The 21,810-nt window shown below is 52.2% G+C and overlaps 6 protein-coding genes across 6 annotated transcripts; 5 read left to right on the top strand and 1 right to left on the bottom strand.

Annotated features, from left to right (window-relative positions):
* Positions 1–406: 406 nt before the first annotated feature.
* AA0111_g9360 (hypothetical protein) lies at positions 407–3,433 on the top strand (the record flags this gene model as incomplete). Its single annotated transcript, XM_028655910.1, has 1 exon — positions 407–3,433. The coding sequence occupies one exon, from the start codon at positions 407–409 to the stop codon at positions 3,431–3,433; it is 3,027 nt and encodes a 1,008-aa protein (XP_028503027.1).
* A 6,084-nt stretch (positions 3,434–9,517) lies between these two features.
* Positions 9,518–11,245, top strand: AA0111_g9359 (hypothetical protein; the record flags this gene model as incomplete). Its single annotated transcript, XM_028655908.1, has 3 exons — positions 9,518–10,046; positions 10,134–10,706; positions 10,770–11,245. The coding sequence occupies 3 exons, from the start codon at positions 9,518–9,520 to the stop codon at positions 11,243–11,245; spliced, it is 1,578 nt and encodes a 525-aa protein (XP_028503100.1).
* An 897-nt stretch (positions 11,246–12,142) lies between these two features.
* Positions 12,143–14,458, top strand: AA0111_g9358 (hypothetical protein; the record flags this gene model as incomplete). Its single annotated transcript, XM_028655907.1, has 1 exon — positions 12,143–14,458. One exon carries the CDS (start codon positions 12,143–12,145, stop codon positions 14,456–14,458), a length of 2,316 nt encoding a protein of 771 aa, XP_028503043.1.
* A 305-nt stretch (positions 14,459–14,763) lies between these two features.
* AA0111_g9357 (Pre-rRNA-processing protein) lies at positions 14,764–15,700 on the bottom strand (the record flags this gene model as incomplete). The annotated part of the gene is made up of 3 exons (XM_028655906.1): positions 14,764–14,918; positions 14,976–15,126; positions 15,230–15,700. 3 exons carry the CDS (start codon positions 15,698–15,700, stop codon positions 14,764–14,766), a joined length of 777 nt encoding a protein of 258 aa, XP_028503041.1.
* A 444-nt stretch (positions 15,701–16,144) lies between these two features.
* Positions 16,145–18,368, top strand: AA0111_g9356 (Mitochondrial distribution and morphology protein 31; the record flags this gene model as incomplete). Its single annotated transcript, XM_028655905.1, has 2 exons — positions 16,145–18,178; positions 18,234–18,368. The coding sequence occupies 2 exons, from the start codon at positions 16,145–16,147 to the stop codon at positions 18,366–18,368; spliced, it is 2,169 nt and encodes a 722-aa protein (XP_028503097.1).
* A 1,661-nt stretch (positions 18,369–20,029) lies between these two features.
* Positions 20,030–21,713, top strand: AA0111_g9355 (putative transporter; the record flags this gene model as incomplete). The annotated part of the gene is made up of 2 exons (XM_028655904.1): positions 20,030–20,723; positions 20,788–21,713. The coding sequence occupies 2 exons, from the start codon at positions 20,030–20,032 to the stop codon at positions 21,711–21,713; spliced, it is 1,620 nt and encodes a 539-aa protein (XP_028503040.1).
* Between the last annotated feature and the right edge of the window lie 97 nt (positions 21,714–21,810).

Here is a 21,810-nt window from a genome sequence, read left to right as displayed (position 1 = left end):
CGCTGTTTAATGGTGTATAATTTTAGGAGCATGAATGTACGATGCAAGATCGAGCAAAATGTGTATTACCGTACCAGAAAACGATGTGTCAGTTTGTTTGCTAAGCACGCTCACGTGTCAGGCATCAGCGACAAATCATTCGACTCTGTCATATATATTAGACTCGTCCTTGGATAGCGGATCGTCACTGGCATCTCCTCATTTCCCCTCTTGACATCATAATCGGAGCGTTCCTGATAATCCCTGTCACATGCTTTCGCGCCCTAGCGTGAACCAGGGCCCTTATCCTGATCCTTATCGTCTCCTCCCCAGCGGTTCAGCGGTCGCGAAGTTTCGCGAACACCATCTTGCGACAGACGTCATAAAGCCTCCCCGCATTCGTTCACGTCTACCAACCCAACGCGCAATGCCTCCCAAACGAACGGCCTATGAGGCCATTGATCTTACAGGGGATGACGACAACGCGCCCTCGTACTCGTCGCAATCCTTCGGTCGTTCGTCGCAGTACCCGTCATCATCGCAAGGATACGCACACTCTCATGCCCATTCTTCAAGTCCGCGCCGCGCACGCAAACAAGCGCGTACATCATTCAACCAAGCGCAACGCACTACATCTGGGTCGTCGCAAGCTGAAGCCATCTTTATAGACGAAGACGAAGACGAAGACGACGCCTCCCAGGAAGTCCCGGATGCTACACAAGCCTACAATCAGCAACAATACGAATTCGTACTATACGGAGCAATGCATGGGAAGATTGTGGGTGTGCGATACTACAATGGATATGCAACAAACGGTGAGACGGTGGTACTAAGGCGAGAACCCCATAACGACTACGACAGCAATGCGATCAAAGTAAGCAATGTGCAGGGCGAACAGATTGGGCACCTTCCACGAGGTCTCGCGGCCAAGTTAGCCAGATACATGGACGAACGCAGTCTGCTCATTGAGGCGCAACTTACAGGGGAGAAGGGCTTCTACGACTGCCCGGTCGAGCTTAAACTATACGGAACCAATGATCCAGATGTGCAGCAGGCTCTTATGGCACGAATGCGAAGTGACAAACTCCCTATTGGACATGCTTCAGATCGAAAGCGTAAGGAGGCTGCGGCCGCGAAGGAACGCGAGCGAATAGCTAAGCAAGCCGCCAAACAAGCCAAAAAGAAGGGTGCTACCGTTGTGGACATTGGTGCCGACCAAGCCACACAAAACAGCATGGCCGAATATGCTGCTGGTTCTTCGCAGGGTTCCGGCCTCGGGCCAGGGCCTAGCATGGAGGATATCCTCGGTGATAGTGTGCGCTTCAACCCTAGGAATGTCGAAGAGATGGTTGAGGAGTATGGTATCAAAGAAGAAGACCTAGTAAGTAATGTGCTTATGCAACCTCTGTGCCCACTCATTAACTACCAACAGGCAAAAATGCCACAAGCGCCCCAACCCGACACTCTTCTTACTGAGCTACACCCCTTCCAGTTGCAAGGTCTGCAGTGGATGCTCGATAAAGAAAGCCCCAAGCTCCCAGCCTCAGGCACCAAAGACGTAGTCCAGCTTTGGCGACGACACACTCATATACCAAATGCGTTCACAAATATCGCAACAAGCTTCTCGATCCAGAATCCGGCACTAGCTTCCGGGGGTATACTGGCCGACGATATGGGCTTGGGCAAGACTATCCAGACCATCTCCCTTATCATGGCAGACCGCGCACTTAATCTTCGTGCAAAGGATTCCTCAGGCGCCACGCTGATCCTTGCCCCCGTATCAGTAATGAGCAACTGGAGTACGCAGATGAAGAAGCATGTCAAGCCTGAACACGCTCTTCGTGTCATGTTCTGGCATGGTCAGAGAAAGGAACCCATCACACCCAAATCAATCGAGAACTACGATGTCGTAATTAGCACATACGAATCTGTCTCTTCTGATTGGTACTCGCAAACGAAGCCTACTCTCCCACGGCGTTCCGGACCTTTCTCTATCAAGTGGCGACGGGTCATATTGGACGAGGGTCATGGCATAAGGAACCCGAAAGCGAAGAAGACTATCGCCATTACAAATCTGATGGCGCAATCTCGGTGGACACTTACCGGCACGCCGATTATCAACAATCTCAAAGATCTCTACTCTCAAGTTCGTTTCTTGCGTCTTTCGGGTGGCCTCGACTCTTTCGAAATCTTCCACAGTGCCATTATGCGCCCTGTCATGCAAGGCGATGTCCAGGGCCACAAGGTACTCCAGCAGCTGATGTCGAGTGTCTGTCTACGTCGCAAGAAGGAGATGTCGTTCATCGACCTACGGCTACCTGAGCTCTCTGAGTACGTACACAAGATCAAGCTGCATCCACACGAACAGGAGAAGTATGATGCCTTGGAGGCTCAGGCCAAGGGTACGCTGGACATTTATAAGCACAACATCGGGAAGAAAAACGCCGGAGATACTTATCGCCATCTCCTGGAAGTGTTGCTTCGAATGCGACAAGTTTGCAACCACTGGCAACTGGTGGATGAAGAGCGTCTCGACTCCATCATGAAGCAGCTTGAAGCAGAAGGCGTTGTCGATTTGACAGAAGAGAACAAAGCGGCGCTCCAGAAGATGCTTCGACTTTCCATTGAATCACAAGAAGACTGTCCGATCTGTTTGGACGTTTACAAGGAGCCGGTCATAACCAAATGCGCCCACATCTTCTGTACGCCCTGTGTAGAACGCGTTATCGAAACCCAACACAAGTGCCCCATGTGCCGTGCCGAGCTTGAGTCCCTTGCAACCACAACTGTCAAGCCTGCAAAGGAAAAATCTGGCGCCGCTCCAGCGCCTTTGACACAAGACCAGATTGCAGATAAGGAATCTCTAGAGAAGAACACTAGCACAAAAGTCGAGGCCCTCCTCGACATACTTCGGGCATCAGCCAACGACCCCACAAACAAGACAATCATCTTCAGCCAATGGACTTCTTTTCTCGATATCCTAGAACCACACCTCACACTCTATGGTCTAAAGTACGTCCGCATAGATGGCTCCATGTCCGCAACACAACGTGACGTCGCCCTCGAAGCCCTAGACTCCGACCCAGCCACAACCATCATGCTCGCCTCGCTCGCCGTATGCAGCGTCGGTCTTAATCTCGTCGCCGCAAACCAAGTCATCATGGCAGATTCATGGTGGGCGCCTGCCATCGAAGATCAAGCTGTAGATCGCGTGCATCGGCTGGGGCAGAAGCGCGAGACGACAGTATTCCGATTAGTGGTTGAGGGAAGTGTGGAGGAGCGTGTATTGGGTATTCAAGAAGAGAAGAGAAAGTTGATGGGTTTGGCATTTGCAGAGAAGGAGGGTGGAAAGCAGAGGAAGAAGAGGGCTGGTGCTGGACTGGGTGATCTGCAAAGGCTGCTGGGTACGCAACAGCCTGCTACTCAGACGCAGACACAGACAGAAGCTGGCTAGATGAAAGACATTGGAGAGATTTATGTTCCTTGTACGATATAGATGTGTGCCTGTAGTTGTGTCAAAGCCTTACGTCGGGGTTTGTTTTTAATGGATGACCGAGATCGAAGCTTATGTCAAGTTTTTTTTCCTTTGGACAATGAGCTTAAACTGACAAAAAAATTTCTGTTCTGCTGCATGTTCGTTCGCGTCTTAAATTCATCAGATCATATTACTGCGATAACGACTGGGATATCTTGTGCGTCGCGTGCGCGATGATATTGTAAAGGAAATTAGCTATGCTTGTCAAAACAAATTCGTAGTAGATGCGACGGTCAACAACATATTGACCAACTCGACTTCTCTCCAGGCTCTTGTTCTTTCGCTGTTGCACGAAGACGTCTACTTGAGAAGGCTTTTTTTGTTGTGTGGAACGCTGGCATAATTGGAGAGTTTCCGGGAGAGGGAAGATAATGTAAGTGAAGTAAAGCTTTAATTGACGGATAAAGTATAGTCTCTCAATGATCTAAAACGGAGAAAATCTAACCCTCGAGTCCGCTTCCTTCGTTCACTCATATGGTATTTGAGTAAGTCGGAACACTTTGGTGGTCTTTGGTTGTTCACAAGCTTCAATTTTCTTGTTGCTTGCATATCTAAATACACACAGATATTTCATCACCAAGGAAATTTTGGCATTTTGTAGTCATTACTCACACGCATCGAGGCGTAACGATAGCAGCACCTGATAGCAATACTAATGAGACCAAGAATGACTGCTTAGATCAAAGCGGGTGTCGCGTGTCCTACCACAGGTGCCACACCGTCGTCAAAATGATATATCCTCAATTTTGGCTCACCAAACTGCGGAACATCTGCAGACATAACTCCAACAACTTGGCATATATGTCGCAGTGCAACAAACGGCACCGCTCACTTGTGGGAACTTTGACACCGAGATATTCACTGCTGTAGGTATAGCGCTAACCCAGCTTGGGAAGGTGAAATATGTGTGCTCAAGGCAACATAGATATTGATCACCAAATGCGCAAACAGTACATGTGCATTTCGAACAGTCGCTCGGAAGACCCAAGGTCGATAGAGCGTACTGCTGCAGCAGATGCTGCGCGTCACGAAAAGATGTTCTACCTTTTTCCAGAGAAGGCGCCACTAGAAACAGGCGCCCACTCAAAGTGTATATGATAGATTGTGCAATATGTTCTCTCTGGCAGGTCGACGACACTGGAAGGGCCATGGTGTATGACCCTCAAGCAACCGGGGAAACGGACTATCGTCCTGCGCCGCATAGAGAACAGAAGCAGTACGCAGAGGTGCGAAGTTTTTATGGCTGCCTCACTAGCGCGCCGGCGCTGTCGTTTCTCCGACGCGCACGTGATGTCGGCTAAGCTTCGGCGGATCAGAGAACCTCAAAAAACCTTTTCGCGTCGCCGTCGAGCGACTTCTTTTCCTCATGGCCAGCGATGATATTTTACATTTGATAGGAAGAGTAATACGTGGCCTAGGCTGCGACTGATTACAAACATCACCACCTTCTGAGGCCTGTTACATGTTCCTGTTCGGAACTACTGCGCGGTTGTTGCGGCGTCGCGGCTTTGTCGCGGAAGCTGGACGCGACCGTTGGATGACACCTGTGTGTTTCGCAGATTTGAAAAGCACGCGCAGGCCTGTGAGACGGGCACAGTGCCAGGGACGTATGGCGACTTGTGGACATCCGCTGTCGCTGCCTCAGATCATTCGCCGTTGAGATTTCGCGCGTTTCAGCGAGCATGTTGTATGAGATGGATGGGGTGCGGCCACGAGGATGCAGGGAACGTCCTATTCTTGTCATCTCTGTCTATGCGGTTTGGAAATTTGTGTGTTTCCAGAAGATGGCTTTTTGCCTGAGGATGCCAGGAAACAAAGTGTCTTTGCACTTGAATTCATGCGGTAGCCGGCGCCTCGGCATATGCGTGGAACGGCCATGGAGGTACTTTCGGCGTCTGAGCGTAGCAGGACATGTTCGGTCGGACGCTGGACTGCGACGTGCGTGCTTCATGCTCTCGATGTCGCGTTCTCGACTCGGACTTCCTTTCCTCTACGGCGGCTTCGCTCACTTTTTGGCTGTACATGTGAGCAGAGTCATTCGGCCCGTATGGCGCGGCTGATAACGACGTCGAGTAGTAGTGAACAAAATCGGTGAATACCAGGTTGCTTGCAGCCGCTACGCCACTTCGGCTGGCAGCATCCTCAAAGTTATCACGACTCTCAATTTGCCGGTCTGGGACAAACTTTACGTCAATAGGCTACGTCAGTTTCAGTCATTCATGACAATTACTTGCTCTACCACGCCCCATCTTGTGGTCGATGAGAACAATAAGCATTTCCATCTTCACGCGCGTCACTTTGAATTGCGATCTTCGTACCAACGCGCTCGTATGCCCAAGATCTGCGCTCAATCGGCGACTTTCCACACGTTGGGGAGCACAGTCACTAGCCGTCCAAGGTCGGTTTGTCCCGCAGCGTTGCAAGACCCTGGTGGCATGAGCACTTGTGGTCTTGGGTTCGCCGAGTTGGTCAGATATCGCCTGTCGATACCTCGTGTCGTGACCAATGGAGGGTCTGCAGAGATTTCGATAACCGGCCAAGGCGCGACGTGCCGAGTGATTTGCGATGGATGGAAGCTGTCGAAACTTAAGAGCATTGAATAACGCGGGTCTTATCCTCCCGGGGCTTGATGCTAACCACATTCACGTGTGTTTCACCGCGGCCTTATCGTATGCCGACATTGTCGATAGAATCCCACGTGTACCAGGCTCATGTTGAGATCCAGCCCGCTGCGATGCACCCTCGACCGCCTGCTCTCAGGCCAGCAGCTTCGGCAACAGCCATGACGGCTCCAGAGCGCGGAATATCGTGAGTTCCCACTTGCCGTCTCGACTAGACGAGACAAATCTGCAACCGATGTCTTTCGCAAGAGACACTGGCCTCAACAATGTCAAGGCGGTGTCTTGCAGGAAGGGTCGCCCTGGCTGGACCTTCACACCGCATAGCATATCCACATGCATTCAGCAGCAAGCACCGAGAATCAGTGTGGGGAAGTATTCCAGAAGCCACATGGTCAGGGACCAGTTGTGCGGGCTCTCGGGAGATTACAGACGAGCTTGACCCTGCTTGAGCATAACGCGCATTTCGTTAGAAGACTGTCTGACCGTGCTTGAGACCCCGACGCGATGGGCTCAGCGATCTGCCAGCTGCCTTATTGGGGTGACATAGCCGTTGTCATTGCCTCTTCGGCAATGGCAGCCTCTTGACGAGGTTTCACAGTTCCAGAAGATGGCCTTCCCGGTATCAGTGCCTTGGTGACGATACGTCAGATTTGTCAAATCTTCAGGGAGGCTCCTCGTGCGCATCATACCAACAGAAACACCTTGCAAATACTTGCGCGGTGTAGTCAGGCCATCTAGGGCCTCGGAAGCCACACTTCGTTTCTAACGCGTAAAAGCAACATTGACCCGCGGCATGACGGAACAAACGCAGGAACCTGAGTGGCACGGTGTACTAGCGTTCGTCGTTGGTCAAGCCGGCACACATGGCTGTACTTCCGATAGACGTGCTAGCGAGTCAAAGTACACCATCGCGATAGTCAAACCATGGGCGAGCGGGATGGAAGCCCCAACCCCGCCAGGCTGGAAAACTTCCTCGAAAGGTCGAAGATCAGGGCTTCGTGGGTCTCGGCCAATGACAGGGCTGACGGAGTGGAGAGAGAGTCAAGTGGGACAATGCTATGGAAGCCATGCGTCGTTCCCCGGCGCCGAAGCTATGGCATGACCACGCCGCACACGCTAACTGACACGGCCCATACCACGGAAGAGCCCTTCTTCAACTTGAATCGCATCAAGACCCTGTTGAGTCGTAAGGGAGCCCCGCTGATGTGGCCTTCTAGAAATTGCGTCGTCTTCACATGCAACAGCGAGCATTACGATAATGCAGGGCGATTGCAGCACGAAAATCCCGCGAAATTCTTTTGTTAGGGTCACGATAAGCCTGCATGTTGTTTTGGGTCTTACTTACCGTTTGTTCCTGCATTGTACCTGCAGTAGACGCTATTCTTGATCAATAAGCTCTGCAGTCAATGTGGGGGATGACGGTCTGGCGGATGCCATCGGGCCTGTTCGAGTTGACCAACGCTTGTCACGCGAAAGACACGCCGCTTTTACGAGTAAGCCACTTAGGCCTCGCCGGCGGCTTCATAACTTTGCACCCGCAGCATTCGATAGCTCGTTTCTATTTGTGCTGAATCTTATACGAGGCACCAATATGCACAACTCTTACCGTGGTGGAAGTGTAAATGGTGAGGCACCCACTTCATCCGCGTCATAACCATCCAAGTGCACCCATTATCGATACGTAGATTAGAAGGAGCTTGCATCCTCTGGTACACCACTACAGTCGGTCGCTGCACGAGTGGCGGCCGAAGTGGCAGCCCAACTTCTGAAACACACTTGCAAGACGGATTAAGGCCGCATGTGCACCTGTATGGCCATGCATCCCACCAACCCAGTACCAGTTCTACTGACCCTTTGAAGAAAGAATGGTATCGGTGGCGACTTGCAGCACACTGCACACGAGTATGTCGCACCATTAAGAATAGCCGTCTTTTGGACCACTGGGAGTGCGCGGATCCAAGGGCTTCTAGCTGGCGGGCAAATCACGCCCAACGTGGATCACGTTCTTGCATCATGGCTGACGTTCCTGCGTAAGCCCGACAAGTCGAGTCTTCCTCCAGTGTTGCGCGATGCGTGTGGCAATGGTAGTCTTGCTGTTTTCGCTACCGGCGACCTTACGCGACGCACTCCGACGCACTCCTCCAACTCTGGGGCCTGCATGGTTTGTGGAGTTGTTGAAGACATCGTGAGACATACCGCTCCTACAATTCTGCATCTCAGGAAGGCGTCGCGAGTTGTTGTGGTGTGAGGCCGACATTAACGCCCGGCTACAGCGCGTCCAAAAGCACTCAATCAACAACCACATCAGACTCTGTAGTGTTGCTTCTGTGATGCTTGAGGGTGGCACCGCGGGCGGTACGGCGTTGTCGTGCGTGACATATTCGGTGGAGCGCGCAGCGTCATCACGATCACGAAGAGCGGGAGGGTCGCTGTATGGGTGTTTCAAAACATAGTTCAACCGGCAGGGTCTCGCAGCTATCATTATCGATTGGCAGATAGGATGATAGGCTGAATGATGCCCGGACGCGCTAATCTCGAGGCGAGTTGGAGAGGTGTCTGAAAGGGCATCCTGAGGTGTGGTAGGTCAGACGAGACGCAGGACACACCCGATGCTCGCCCACTCATCGGCAGTATCACAGTTGGCTACCCATCACTCGCTGTTCAGAACAACAACCATACCGTGGCGAGGCTCAGTTGCCTTCAGCTATTGTCTCTCCTCCATTCGGAGAGGGCGGTAGAAACCCACTACGTAGGCAGTGTGGCAGGCTCTCCATCCCACCATGTGCTGTGCTGGCGACGTAGCCAATACCTGGAAGCCTGCCGGAACCGCCGCGCACATCTCATTTCGCGTATAGTCCCATGCAGCTATGCATTGGGCGAATAATTTTAGGCCCAAAAACCCATGCATTAATGCATTCGCTGCTTTTGACGCGAGTCAAGGCTAGGGTCTAATGCAGGATCCCATACCTAGCTGGCTTGTGGAGCTGCGCTGCGCCCCGGCGCACTAGAGCGAGCCGTCCTTCTCTGTGCGCTCATCAGTTCTCTTTTTCACTGGCCTGCCCTTGATCAAGGTTCATCAACCACGTCCCTCTCGTTTCTTTCCGCCGTCGCCGTTCAGGTTTTCATCTTGGGTCTCATAATTTTGTGCCCTCACACTCTTTGATCTTCATTATCTATCTTAGTGACAGTTTCGTTATTACGAACTGGCCCACAGTCATTCCTTCGACTCTCTCTTATACTGTCCAGCATCCTGCTTCAAGTACAATTAATTTGTCCTCGACATCACTCGATATCATACTATCATCGACCTAACCAACCAACAACAACGTTAACAACGACGACAACTGCTATACTGAAGTAAAGACACACACCAACACACGCAATGGACGGCTCATATCCCATCCACCCAGCCCAGGCTATGCAATCACCATTCTTCTACTACAACCCGGACCCTCAGGGCGAGAACACACGCCAACACGGCCACTTCACACCCCACCCATCCGGACAGGCTACCTTCCAAGCACAGAACATGTACTACCAGAGGCCAACGTCGGCATGCTCTCAGATGTCCTACCCTCAGACTGCCTACGCCAACCAGATGCTCACTCCCGTTGCATCACCTCAGCCAATGTACCAGAAGCCAACGATCTTGATCCAACCTCAAGACTCGCCATACCTTCACCCCATTGACACCGACTACTCATTCTCGCCCGCCACACCTCCCCTTTCATCGTGCGGTAGCAACACCAGCAGCCCTCCTTCCTCATGCGATGTTCTTCCTACACCGATGCATGACATGTTCTCGGGTGAGGGCATCGAGGGTGTCAAGCAAGGCTGCGAAGGCGAGGTCTTCTCTGAGCTTCTTTCTGCCGGTCTCGAATGGCGTTCAGCTTCCCCACCCATGACTCCAGGTATGTATTTTTTGATTAATCAATCTGCTCATGTCCTTCGCAGTCGATGTTGCTGAATGTTCGGACGGTGTGACTAACTCCTTCAAGTTTACATCCAGCCTCCGTCGGCTAGCCAAGGCTCCTACCTTCTATCTGCAACTTCATGCCCCTCGCTCTCCCCATCACCATCACCAGTGCCCCGCGCTGCATTCGCTGAGGCCGAGAACAACTTCTGCAACCCCCGCGATCTCACCGTCTCTACTTCTGAGCTTCCCATTGTCACACTCTGCCCTGGCGACGAGGAGCACAAGGTTGTCCTCAAGGGTGAGACTGCCCAGGTCGACAGCTTCGAGTCTACCCAGTCCTTCAACATCACTGGTCTCCCCACCTTTGAGCCCTTGTTCGAGCTTGACTGCGAAGACGACTTCACCGGCCTTGTCAACTTCTCTACTGACAACACCCACTTTCTCGGTAACAAGCGCCAACGCACTGACCTTGGTGCTTTCTCTCCTGAGGAGGACTTCCTGAGCGACGAGAGCTTCACAGACTTTGAGGAGGAGCTTGTTCACGGCCTGCCCATGACCCCTGCTACTAGCGACTTCGACATGTCCGCCGCTTCCAAGAGGCGAACAGTCAAGAAGGCTCGTTCAGAGTTCAGCGAGACTGAGTCAGACTACCAGGGTAAGCAACAGACATCAGGTGATGATAACACCATGTCTGGAGCATCAAGCCAACAAGAATCAGGTCAAGCCGAGAACGCTGTCGGCTCCAGCTCAGACGAACACGCCACCCCTGTCGCCCCTACCAGCCGCCGCGGTCGCAAGCAGTCGCTTACCGACGACCCTTCCAAGACCTTCGTCTGCACTCTCTGCTCGCGTCGCTTCCGTCGTCAAGAACACCTTAAGCGCCACTACCGCTCTCTCCACACTCACGACAAGCCCTTTGAGTGCACTGACTGCGGCAAGAAGTTCTCCAGGAGCGACAACCTCTCTCAGCACCAGCGCACCCACGGTAGTGGTGCCGTGAGCCTTGAGGTCATGGGCTCTGACTTCCATCACTCGGACATGCAGCATGGTCAACCCGGTGCGTTTGGCGCACAGGCCCCTTCCACCATGGGTGAGATCCTCTACAACGCTGCCTCGGAGATCCCTACCTCAAGCTCTGATGGATCCGAGAACGAGTCGTCGCCCAGCCAGAAGAAGCGCAAGAGGAACGAGTAAATCTTCTCATCTACCACACTTCTCCTTTCAACTCTTAACGACCCTTCATGACATCCACAACACCCGGTAGAAGGATTATACATCATGCCACATGGCTGCTCGTCCACCCTCACGACTCGGCTAGACAGGCGGCACAGGTTCACATCAGCGGTTCGATCTTGCATAATCTGCAGCGATAACTCTACGCTTCCCTTCTACCACTGTATTCTACTCAGCCAATCTTGCAGTTTAAACATTCGAGATTGGCATTTTTGGTTTCGCGTTTAGCACGGCACACCTGGGATTTGGGGAGACTGGCTACTACTGGCGGACGGATAGATTTGGTGTTTTTTCTTGGTTTCACTCTTACGACGACATGGCCATTACCCTACACCGGCCACTGTCGCCGCGTTACCCCCTTGTTTATCTTGCGCTCCCTACCCTCGTTGTAATTGGGCAGCTTCATCTGAACGCCCTCCAACATTCTGAGAATATTCGCTTCTTTCTCACAACACATGTAATCGTCAGACTTTTACAATCTGCTCAGCAATGCTTTTCTGCGCAGCCTATTGTAGGTTAGAGGTGCTGGCACTGTCCGACTATCATACAAAAAACACGTTATTACATATACTTCCGATGTCCTTACCTGCATGTGACTACTGTGCCATCCATGCGAGCCGCGCGTTGTGCGCATGGTTGCTTTTCGATGATCTGCGATGAGTTGCAGGACAGGACCCTGATGCCAGAAAACACAATCGCGCTCGTTCCAAAACCCCACGGATCAACCTAGCGTGCGCAGACCTTTAGCGAGACTCAATCCACCTGCGTCTGTCTCATGCAACGAGCGGCACCGGGCCGTCCTCAACTCCTTCATTGTTTTTCCCAGACGGTCGCCCGTTTCGAATCATTCGTTTTACCATGTCGGCGTCATTGAACGTGATTGCTTTAATCTCCGGGGGCAAAGACTCGCTCTTCTCCATTCTCCACTGTCAAGCCAACGGGCACACCGTCGTAGCACTGGCCAATTTGCACCCAGCGCCTTCTAGCAATGATGATGAAGACATTAACAGCTACATGTACCAGACCGTGGGGCACTCGGTCATTCCCCTCTACGAAGAAGCGCTAGGGATCCCTCTCTATCGACAAGAGATTACGGGTACCGCCGTAGACTCGAATAGAGACTATGCGACACCTTTGCAAAAGCAAGAGCAGGATGAAACTGAAGACTTGGTACCGCTGTTGAGAAGGGTTCTGGAAGCACACCCTGAGGCCAACGCTGTATCTACAGGGGCTATCCTGAGCACATATCAACGCACGCGTGTGGAGTCTGTAGCGCTCAGGCTGGGACTTACGCCACTGTCGTATCTATGGCAGTATCCTCTGTTGCCACCGTACACACAGTCGTCACTTCTGCACGATATGACGGCTATCGGGCAAAAAGCAATTATCATCAAGACAGCGTCAGGTGGTCTAGATGAGGACTTTTTGGGTCTCGATGTCGCTAATTACAAGACTATAGCTAGAGTAGCCAACGCAATGGGACGCTATGGTGATGCTGGCGACGGCGCGATACTAGGTGAAGGGGGTGAGTTTGAGACATTGGCTTTGGACGGGCCAAGATCGCTCTGGAAGAAGAGGATCAGGATCGACAATGGACCACCCGGGAAGCTGGACGGTGGCCAAGCAGTGCTAAAGATCAAGAGCAGCACACTTGAGGAGAAGAGCGCAGACGACGCCGAACCTATTGATCCACTAAGAATACCAGAGCTCTGGGACGAGGAGTTCGCGAGCTTGATAGAAGCCACGGATGCCAGCAACGAGAGTAGTCAAGGCATACCCGTTGACACGGGATCTGCTGTCAAGTCTTCTGGGGCTGTCTCTCGACTGGATAGCACATCAGTAGTAGATTGGCTTCCCAGGAATGTATTCAGTGATACTTCGACGGTCTTCACATACTCCAATCTAACGAGCGATGCTCCCACCGCTGCTTCACCCGATTCCCCCTCTCGCCAACTTTCCAAGATCTTCCTCCGTCTCGATCATATCTTGAAGCAATCACGTATTCCCAAGAACAGCGTCAATCATTGTACGCTACTTCTCCGCGATATGGCAGACTTTACAGTTCTCAATCCCATCTACGCGCAATACTTTAGCCACGTGAACCCACCAGCTAGAGCCACAATAGCAGTTGGAGATACAATGCCCAAAGGCGTACATGCCATGCTGAGTGTAATTGCGGACAAGGACGAAACAGATCAAGATGGAAATGTATTCAGACCAGTAAGGAGACAAGGGCTACACGTACAAGGGCGAAGCTACTGGGCACCAGCAAACATCGGACCGTACAGCCAAGCTATCTCCGTACATCTACCCCCTCACAACGAGCTCAACGAAAGCGATACCCAAAGTAGTGGAGAAGTGGTATACGTAGCTGGTCAGATTCCCCTAGTCCCCGCATCCATGGACGTCTACAAGGAAAATGGCTTCAGAGGTCAAGCAATCCTCTCCCTACAACATCTCTGGCGTATCGGCCGTACAAAACGAGTCAAATGGTGGTCAGCAGTTGTAGGTTTCATCCCAGCATCACCATATCCAGAAGAGTCCGTACAAGTAGCCCAAGAAGTCTGGCGAACGATCCACACACCACCCCGCTCATCCTCTCTCAATAATTCCGATGATGAAGAGGACGAAGACGCAGACATGGACCCCTGGGACCGCCTGAACCAACATCATGGCGCCTCAACGTTCAAGGATTCAACTTATCGCTCTCCTATTCCCGATCGCTCTGCCATCTCTACTTCCAAATTTCAAATTCAGGACCAAAACATAGACGCGGATATTAACAAGACATCAGTACCGATACCGCCCTGTTTCATTGCCCAGGTCTCCTCTCTACCACGTGGTGTGGATATAGAGTGGAGTGCTACAGGCCTGACAGCCCCCTCCAACTCCTTTGAGCGTGACCCCAAGGTCCCCCAATTTACCACTACAATGCCGCGGGATACTCGATCGAGGTTCTTCACTCTGGAGATTAGGAATGAGGGTGACGTGGAGTTGCTGGGCAAGCAAGAGTGGACGAGCGCTACGTTGTATGTTGGAAGAGGGTTCGAGTGGTTTGGCAAAGAGAGGGTAGGTATGAAGATGGAGGGTGTGCAGTGGATTCCTTGTCAGAGGGTTTGGGGCGAGGAAGGGAGGGAGGCTTGTGCGGTTTTCGTGGGGAGGATTGATGGGTGAGCGAGGGAAAGTAGGGTGCGTGTGTGTTTATTGACGAGAAGAAAAGTTCCAACTTGTTCAGGATTCACGATTCATACCCGTGCTGGATCATCCATGGAGGGACATGTGGATAGGTGTGAATCAATCGTAATTGCCTCTATAGCTATGACATGTCCCAGCCATCTTCCTTCCAATCATCAAGTCATCTCAGATGGTATAAACAGCTTTTTCCCGACCTGCCCAGTCTCCAAACGCCATGTAAATGCCCGATATCGCCGTTGCCATTGCGCGGCTTACTATGCAAGACCCCTCGCTTGTTGTATCGTCTAGAACCTCTCCTTCATGCGTCCAGCGACTGTTCGTAGGTTGCCGTACACCTTGCTTGGTTGTTGGCCCAGGATCAAGCTGACGATGGCTTCGCGTGCGATGTGGATGTTCTTGAAACCACCGAGGATGTGGATCTTCTGGTCCGCCAGGACGACTGGGAAATGTCAGTGATGTGAACAGGTAGGTTGTTAACATGATGCGATGAACATACCTCGTGTTCTGCTGGCGTTCTCAATTGCGAACTTGGTCTTGCCGTCCTTGCCTGCAATTCGACCAATCGCACGACCGAGATGCTCGCCCTGTAGGGTCTTGACGTCCTTGATCTCAAAGGTCTCGATGTAGAGGTCATCCAATCGAAGCAGCTATACACTCGTCAGTTCTGGCTTCTCCGATGCTGGAATTTGGCTATGCGAAGCCCAAACTGAACATTTGCGCGACGCATGTGTTGGTTTGATATCCACTTACCGCAATGGCATCGTCCGTGTCAAAGCCCAGAGTGAATGCCTTGACAAAGTCCTCTCCCTTCTGGAGCGCGCCGGTGTCGGTGGTAGCACTGGAAGTGCGCAACTCAACAGCCTTTGCCTTTGTGTTCATCCTGACTTGCAGTTTGAGGTGCTCAACAAGCGGAGGGTAGATCTTGGGCCACGAGTTCTTGAGTGGTGTCATCCTGTGGGGTGGGATCGGGACCTTGCGCTGCTCGCGGCGGAAAGCGAGCGGTATCGACTTGGCCGCAGGGAATTTGGGCTTTCCGCTCTCGTCTGTCATGGGCATGTCTTCTGTGGGTGCTGGGGCGTCGTGCGCAGCCTCGACCGGGTCAAGGCTCATAGAGATGAGGTCGCCCTCGCTCTCGGTCGGGAGAGGAACGGAGGAGGCTTCCATGGTGACATCGTCGGCGAACTCTTCGGGCCTGCGCTGGAGGGCTGTAGGTGCGGGCATTTTGGCTGCAGTATGCGGTTGTCGTAATGATGCGCGGGCGTTGGGAGTCGAGCCTGAGCGGTGTGCGTGTGTGTACGTGTGTGCGCGGGGAGACTTCGGACGGATAGAGGTCGTCTGGATCTCTGTAGAGCTATTTTCCTCCTCTTTTCGCTATAGGCGTGAGCAAAAGGTGAGGCGAGGAGGAGGGTCGAATTGGCTATCGATTCGCGACAATGTGGGGCTTCTCAAGAAATTTGGAGAGGCGAAAGGTGGTGGTGGACCGTGCTGGCGTTTGTCACTCCTACCTACTTTTTGCATGTGCATGGGTAATGACGTGAATCTTGCCTGTATTTCCAGCCAACCGCCCGCGTTTCCTACACCGCAAACCTCAGACGATCCCCCCCGCAGATAACTTCGCATATCCCCTCGCTTGCGAACGTCGACCATGTACCCGCCGCGGTTATCATGAACAAGAATGTAGGAACGCTCGGCTTCCTGTGGCGCGCCGTCGCTGGCCAGCCTTTGGTACACGCCCGTGTGCTTTCGCGGGAAGCGCGGGGAATATGGGCACAGTCGCAGTCCACATCAAGCGGAGGCATCCAGAAACGGGCCATTGCTTCCAACTGCCGCGTCTTTGGCCTGTCGACGACCACGAGTCTGCCCTCAATCGCGCGCTCACAGTATCCTGGACAGGCTCCCACCTGCCTGCTCCGAGCGTCATCACCCCGCACTGCTCACCTCCAGCAGAGTGTGACTAGTACTGTGCTCTCGGCATGGAGCAGAAACGCATCGTCCAAGGCATCCAGGGCGTTGAGGAAGAGCAGAGGCAGCGACCGACGCAACAAAAGTTCGGCGACCAATGGCTCAACCAAGGACAAGCAAGGTCCCACGGGTCAAGCCCCCCAAGCCCAGCTATCTCCCCAGCCGAACTCGTCCTCCAAAGCCTCAAAGACGCCCCCGAAACCGAAGCCTGAAGCAGCGAGTGCTGCAAAGCCCCTCCTCGATCGCCTACCACACCACCTACCCCACATATACCGTCCGAGCAAAGCCGAACTACTCGAGGCAGCGTCTGGTTTCTGGTCACGGATAAAGATCCATTTCAAGTGGCTCACCATCCGAAGCACCCGCCCATTCAATGCCGACGAAATATACGCATTATTCTCGTGGATCATCGCGGCGCACTTTCTGTGGATCGTCTTGGGAACTACAACGTTTTTCATGTTGACCATCTTCCTGGTCAATACCGCCTTCTCCCAGGAGACCATCGCCAAGTTCATTGGAAACTACTTGACCAAGTCCTCGGGCATAAAAGTTGTCTTTGAGACTGCTGTTGTACCCAAGTGGGGAGATGGCGTCATCTCCTTCCGCAACGTTTTTGTCTCGCGACGTCCGGGTCAGGGCAAGGGAAAGGTCAGCAAGGGCTCACAAACGGAGATGGCTGCTGCCGCTGCTACTATAACCCACCAGGACAAGGACGGTCAAGACGGTGTCGAAGAGAAAGTGGAACCCGAAGAAGACACCAACTACACCCAGTTCGATATATCCATCGATACCGTCAACGTCACATTGTCCTTTTCTAAGTGGTTCAATGGAAAAGGTTTGTTGGAGGATGTCGAAATCAAGGGTATCAGAGGCGTGGTAGATCGGACATCCGTGAAGACAATTGAAGGCGTGGATCCTAGGTCGTACAAGCACGAGCACAACCCAGGCGATTTCGAACTGGAATCTTTCAAGATGGAAGACCTCCTTGTAACCATCTACCAGCCCAACGACTTCCGCCCGTTCTCTGTCAGCATCTTCTCCTGCGACCTCCCCCAACTGCGAAAGCAATGGTTGTTCTACGACTTCCTCTCTGCCAACATGATGTCCGGATCTTTCGACAACTCACTCTTTACGATACATCCTCGACAAACACACAACCGCACTGGCACGCAATTGAGCAGTGGCCGCGACAGCGAAGATGGTAAAGCCTGGAAGAAGCACAGCCGGATACGTATCGATGGCCTCAACATTGACCATCTTAACAGAGGCTTCGAAGGCCCCTTCTCATGGATCCATGAAGGCAATGTCGATATTGTAGCAGATGTCATGTTCCCTAGCGACGACGACGATAGCATTGCAAAGGTCATGTCCGACATGTATGACCGCGTTGAAGCGACCGTCATTCAACAACGCAAACATCATTTCTCTGATCATGCCGTACACGGGTTCGATGAGCACCATGAAGACAAGTCAAATCTTGATGAGGGGACAGAAGAAGACAAGCGCTACATGATCATGGACATGCGCGTCCATCTCAACGACGTGCGCGCCGCAGTCCCCATCTTCACCCGAGATATTTCTTATGTGAACAACGCGCTCGTACGACCTATCGTAGCTTACATGAACTCGAGTCGCACCTTCATCCCTGTAAACTGCAGGGTTGTGAAGAGAGTTAGTGAGTTCGATGGGAGCTGGACCCTCTACGACAGCGGGTTGATGGAGGAAGTGTCGAAGGAGGTAAGTTCCATATCCTCTGACTGTCTTTACAGAAGTATATACTAACACATCCTAGATGTACGATGCCTTTGCCCGCGACGTCCTCGAAGACCGAACCACACGTAAGCGACGCATAAAAAAGGTGGGCATTTGGACACTGCAACTCGCAGCCCAAGCCCTCTTCCTTGGTCTCGCCGGCAACATTGCGTAAAGATACCCTGATGGATTGGATGAAGCGAACGAATCTCTTCTTTCTGTAATATACATGGCAAAGCATGGCGTTGGGCGCATATACATACACACGATTGATGTGGTTGGCTTGGATAGATGAATGAATGAAATGCCATGGGCAACGAACTAGGGTGCTACCGTAGTGGTTGCCTACGATGAAATGACAGACATTCTTATTCCCATCTCATGAGTGCTGTTCGGTCCGAGTTGATTGTGCAAGGCTACTACGTGTAGTATAGCGTCGGCGTCGGCGTCAGCATCAGAAGATTTGCCTTGCAAAACGTGTCCGCCACGACATGCCAACCTGCTCACGAAGACATTGTTCCTATCTGATAGGAACCTATCAGCGCGAGCCAAAACAGCTTTTACCGATAGTTCTCATGGCGCTGATCTCTATAGTGGGTACAGAAGTCGACAGATTACACAGACTGCGGACATTAGTGGGACGACCCTCTTTGCGGGGATTAGTGGACCATTCGCTGGACATCGCACCCTATCCTCACGTATTATTGCTATCAGAACATGCAAGACACGCTCTTTATGGCGAACAGTCAAGCTGCAGGGCGTTCAACGACAATATCGATGTCAGACGCGTGTTGTGTCGCCTTCCTAACGCGGCATACTGCTCACCAAGTTTACCGGAGCATACCTCGACTTCTAACGCTGGGTACCAAACCAAGAGGTTTTGTCTACTTGTACTGAATAAGTATTGACGAGTCAACAGCGATGTTGCTGCGAGCTAGCTGTCGGACGCCGCTTCATACCAGGTCCATGGCGCAAACGTCGGACGAAAATGGAAGCACCACAACACGCGACTGGCACAGTACGATGCGCCCGAAACCAGGTCAATGGAATGCATCTCGACAATGAAACCCGCAGTCTCTACCGAGAAAGCAACATGGCTTCACGCCTTGTCGAACTTAAGATAGATGACCGTCCGACCCTCCGTGCGAACTTGCTGCCAAGAACCTCGGGACACGGCGCCATTTGATGGCGGGCGCTGTCAAGCTTGTCATGTCAGCCAACAAGCTTTCACGAAGCCTCCCTACGCTGCACGAAGACTGCCGTCTCATTGGTGCAGAATCCTACAATGCCGTAGATCCGTTGCCCGTGACCCTAGACAGTTTAGCCTACAGGCGGACATAACGCCTAGTAAGGTGTGGAGATAGGGTAAATACGCTGCATACGGTGGTAGCACCGCCATGTCGCTTCGGAGCCCTTGTTTGCTAAGTCTAGGCATGTCGCCCTTTTGTGTGCGGAGGGTCGTAGGTTTGGATCTCCGTGATTGCGACGACGTACGCCTCTCTTTGTTGTTGATCTCTTCACACCAGGCACCACTTCTTTCCTTCCTTTCAAGCTATTTTCCGTGTTTACCAAAACACGCTCTGTGCCCCTAGTGTGAACTGCCGATCTACACATCGTTCGAAGTGTATTCCGGCCCTGCGGTTGTTTCCGTGCAACTGTCTCAGTTTCGATACCGTCCGCTCGGTAAGACTTGCTTCTCTTTCTGGACTTCAAGGACGACCAGCCAACGAGCTTGCTTCGCTCATGTAAACGAAAAGGCAGTGGCGAAGCTGCTCTTACTGTCTGCTTATATACTAATGATGGCTCCTCCAGCTCAGTCCGCATTCAACCATCACAATGGCAACGCCAGCCTCATTACCAAACCCGGCGCGGGATGCGCAAGATCTGCCAAACGGATCTATCAAGGAAGCATACGAACAAGGCCATGACGAAGATAGAAAGGTTCCGGAGGAATCATTCTCACAAGACCCAGAGAAGGGAGTCGATAGTCACGCACATTCAACGCACACAGACGAGCGAACATTATCCGGCGACATACCACCAGAACAAGAACGAGACCCCAACATAGTCGACTGGGATGGACCAGATGACCCCGAAAACCCCCAGAACTGGCCGGCTGGAAAGAAATGGGGTATCATCGCAGCTCTCGGTGCATGCACTCTCATTACACCACTCGCGTCCTCCTTCTTCGCACCCGGCGTACCACAAGTACTCCGTGCTTTCAACGAAACCTCCAACATCATGGCATCGTTTGTTGTCTCCGTTTACATCTTGGGATTCGCCATCGGGCCTCTGATAATAGCGCCCATGTCCGAACTATACGGACGCATGCATTTGTACAACATATGCAACGTCCTCTTCGTAGTCTTCAACATTTGCTGCGCAGTATCGAATTCAATGGGCATGCTAGTTGCCTTCCGTTTCTTCGCTGGCTGTGCTGGAGCTGCGCCCTTGACCATCGGTGGCGGCACAATCGCAGACATGTTCCCTCCGCAACAAAGAGCAGGTGCAATGGCCATCTGGGCCGTAGGTAAGTTGTGACTATACAAAATACATATGAGACATACACTGACTTCATATCTCCACCTCTATAGGCCCACTCCTCGGCCCCGTAATTGGTCCCGTATGCGGAGGTTTCCTTGTCGAGCATCAATCCTGGCGCTGGGTATTCTGGATCCTAGCCATCTTCGGTGGAATCTTTGGCGTCCTGCTCTTCTTCGTTGGCCGCGAAAGTTTCCATCCCACTCTCCTCGCTCGCAAAACAAAGGCCCTACAAAAGGAAACCGGAAACATGAACCTCCGCTCGAAACTCGCGCAGGATCTGCCGCCAAGAGAGATCTTCATTCGTGCTATTGTTCGTCCGATGAAGATGCTCTTCCTCTCTCCCATCGTTGGTCTTATGTCTCTCTACGTCGCTGTGAACTACGGTATCTTATACCTCTTCTTCACAACCGTGACGTTCGTCTTCGAGGGTCAATACCGCTTCTCCTCCGGCGCTGTTGGATTATCTTACATTGGTGTCGGCGTGGGCATGTTCATCGGTATGATCGCCCTTGGTATTGTATCCGACAAAATCATCGTTAAGCAACAAGCCAAAGGCAACGTCAAACCTGAACATCGCCTCCCTCTCATCCTTACTATGCCTGGCGCCATTGGACTACCTGTTGGCGTCTTCGTGTACGGATGGACGACTTATTACAAGGTTCATTGGATTGTTCCCATCATCTTCACGTCGTTCATCGGTCTGGGTAACCTGACGGCTATGATGACTATTCAAACTTATCTCGTCGATGCGTTTACTATCCACGCTGCGTCCGCTATCGCCGCAAACACTGTTCTCCGCTCTATTTTCGGTGCATTCTTACCGCTTGCCGGATTGAACATGTACGATGCTTTGGGTTTGGGCTGGGGTAACTCATTGCTTGGTTTCATATCGGTAGCTTTCATTCCGGTGCCGATTCTGTTCAGGTATTACGGTGAGCGGATCCGGACAAACCCAAAGCTGCAGGTGCAGTTTTAGGGGATTGATTTTGTTCAGTGTGAATCTTTCTTATCGTTGGAACATAGAACAGGCATGACAGGAAGTACAGTTCCGATAGGGAAACATTCGAGTAAAT

Source organism: Alternaria arborescens (genome assembly GCF_004154835.1).
Source record: "Alternaria arborescens strain FERA 675 chromosome Unknown contig_26, whole genome shotgun sequence".
In the NCBI taxonomy this organism is placed as follows: domain Eukaryota; kingdom Fungi; phylum Ascomycota; class Dothideomycetes; order Pleosporales; family Pleosporaceae; genus Alternaria; species Alternaria arborescens.
Note: the sequence above shows the minus strand (reverse complement) of the source record. Positions and strands in the feature narration are given on the sequence as shown.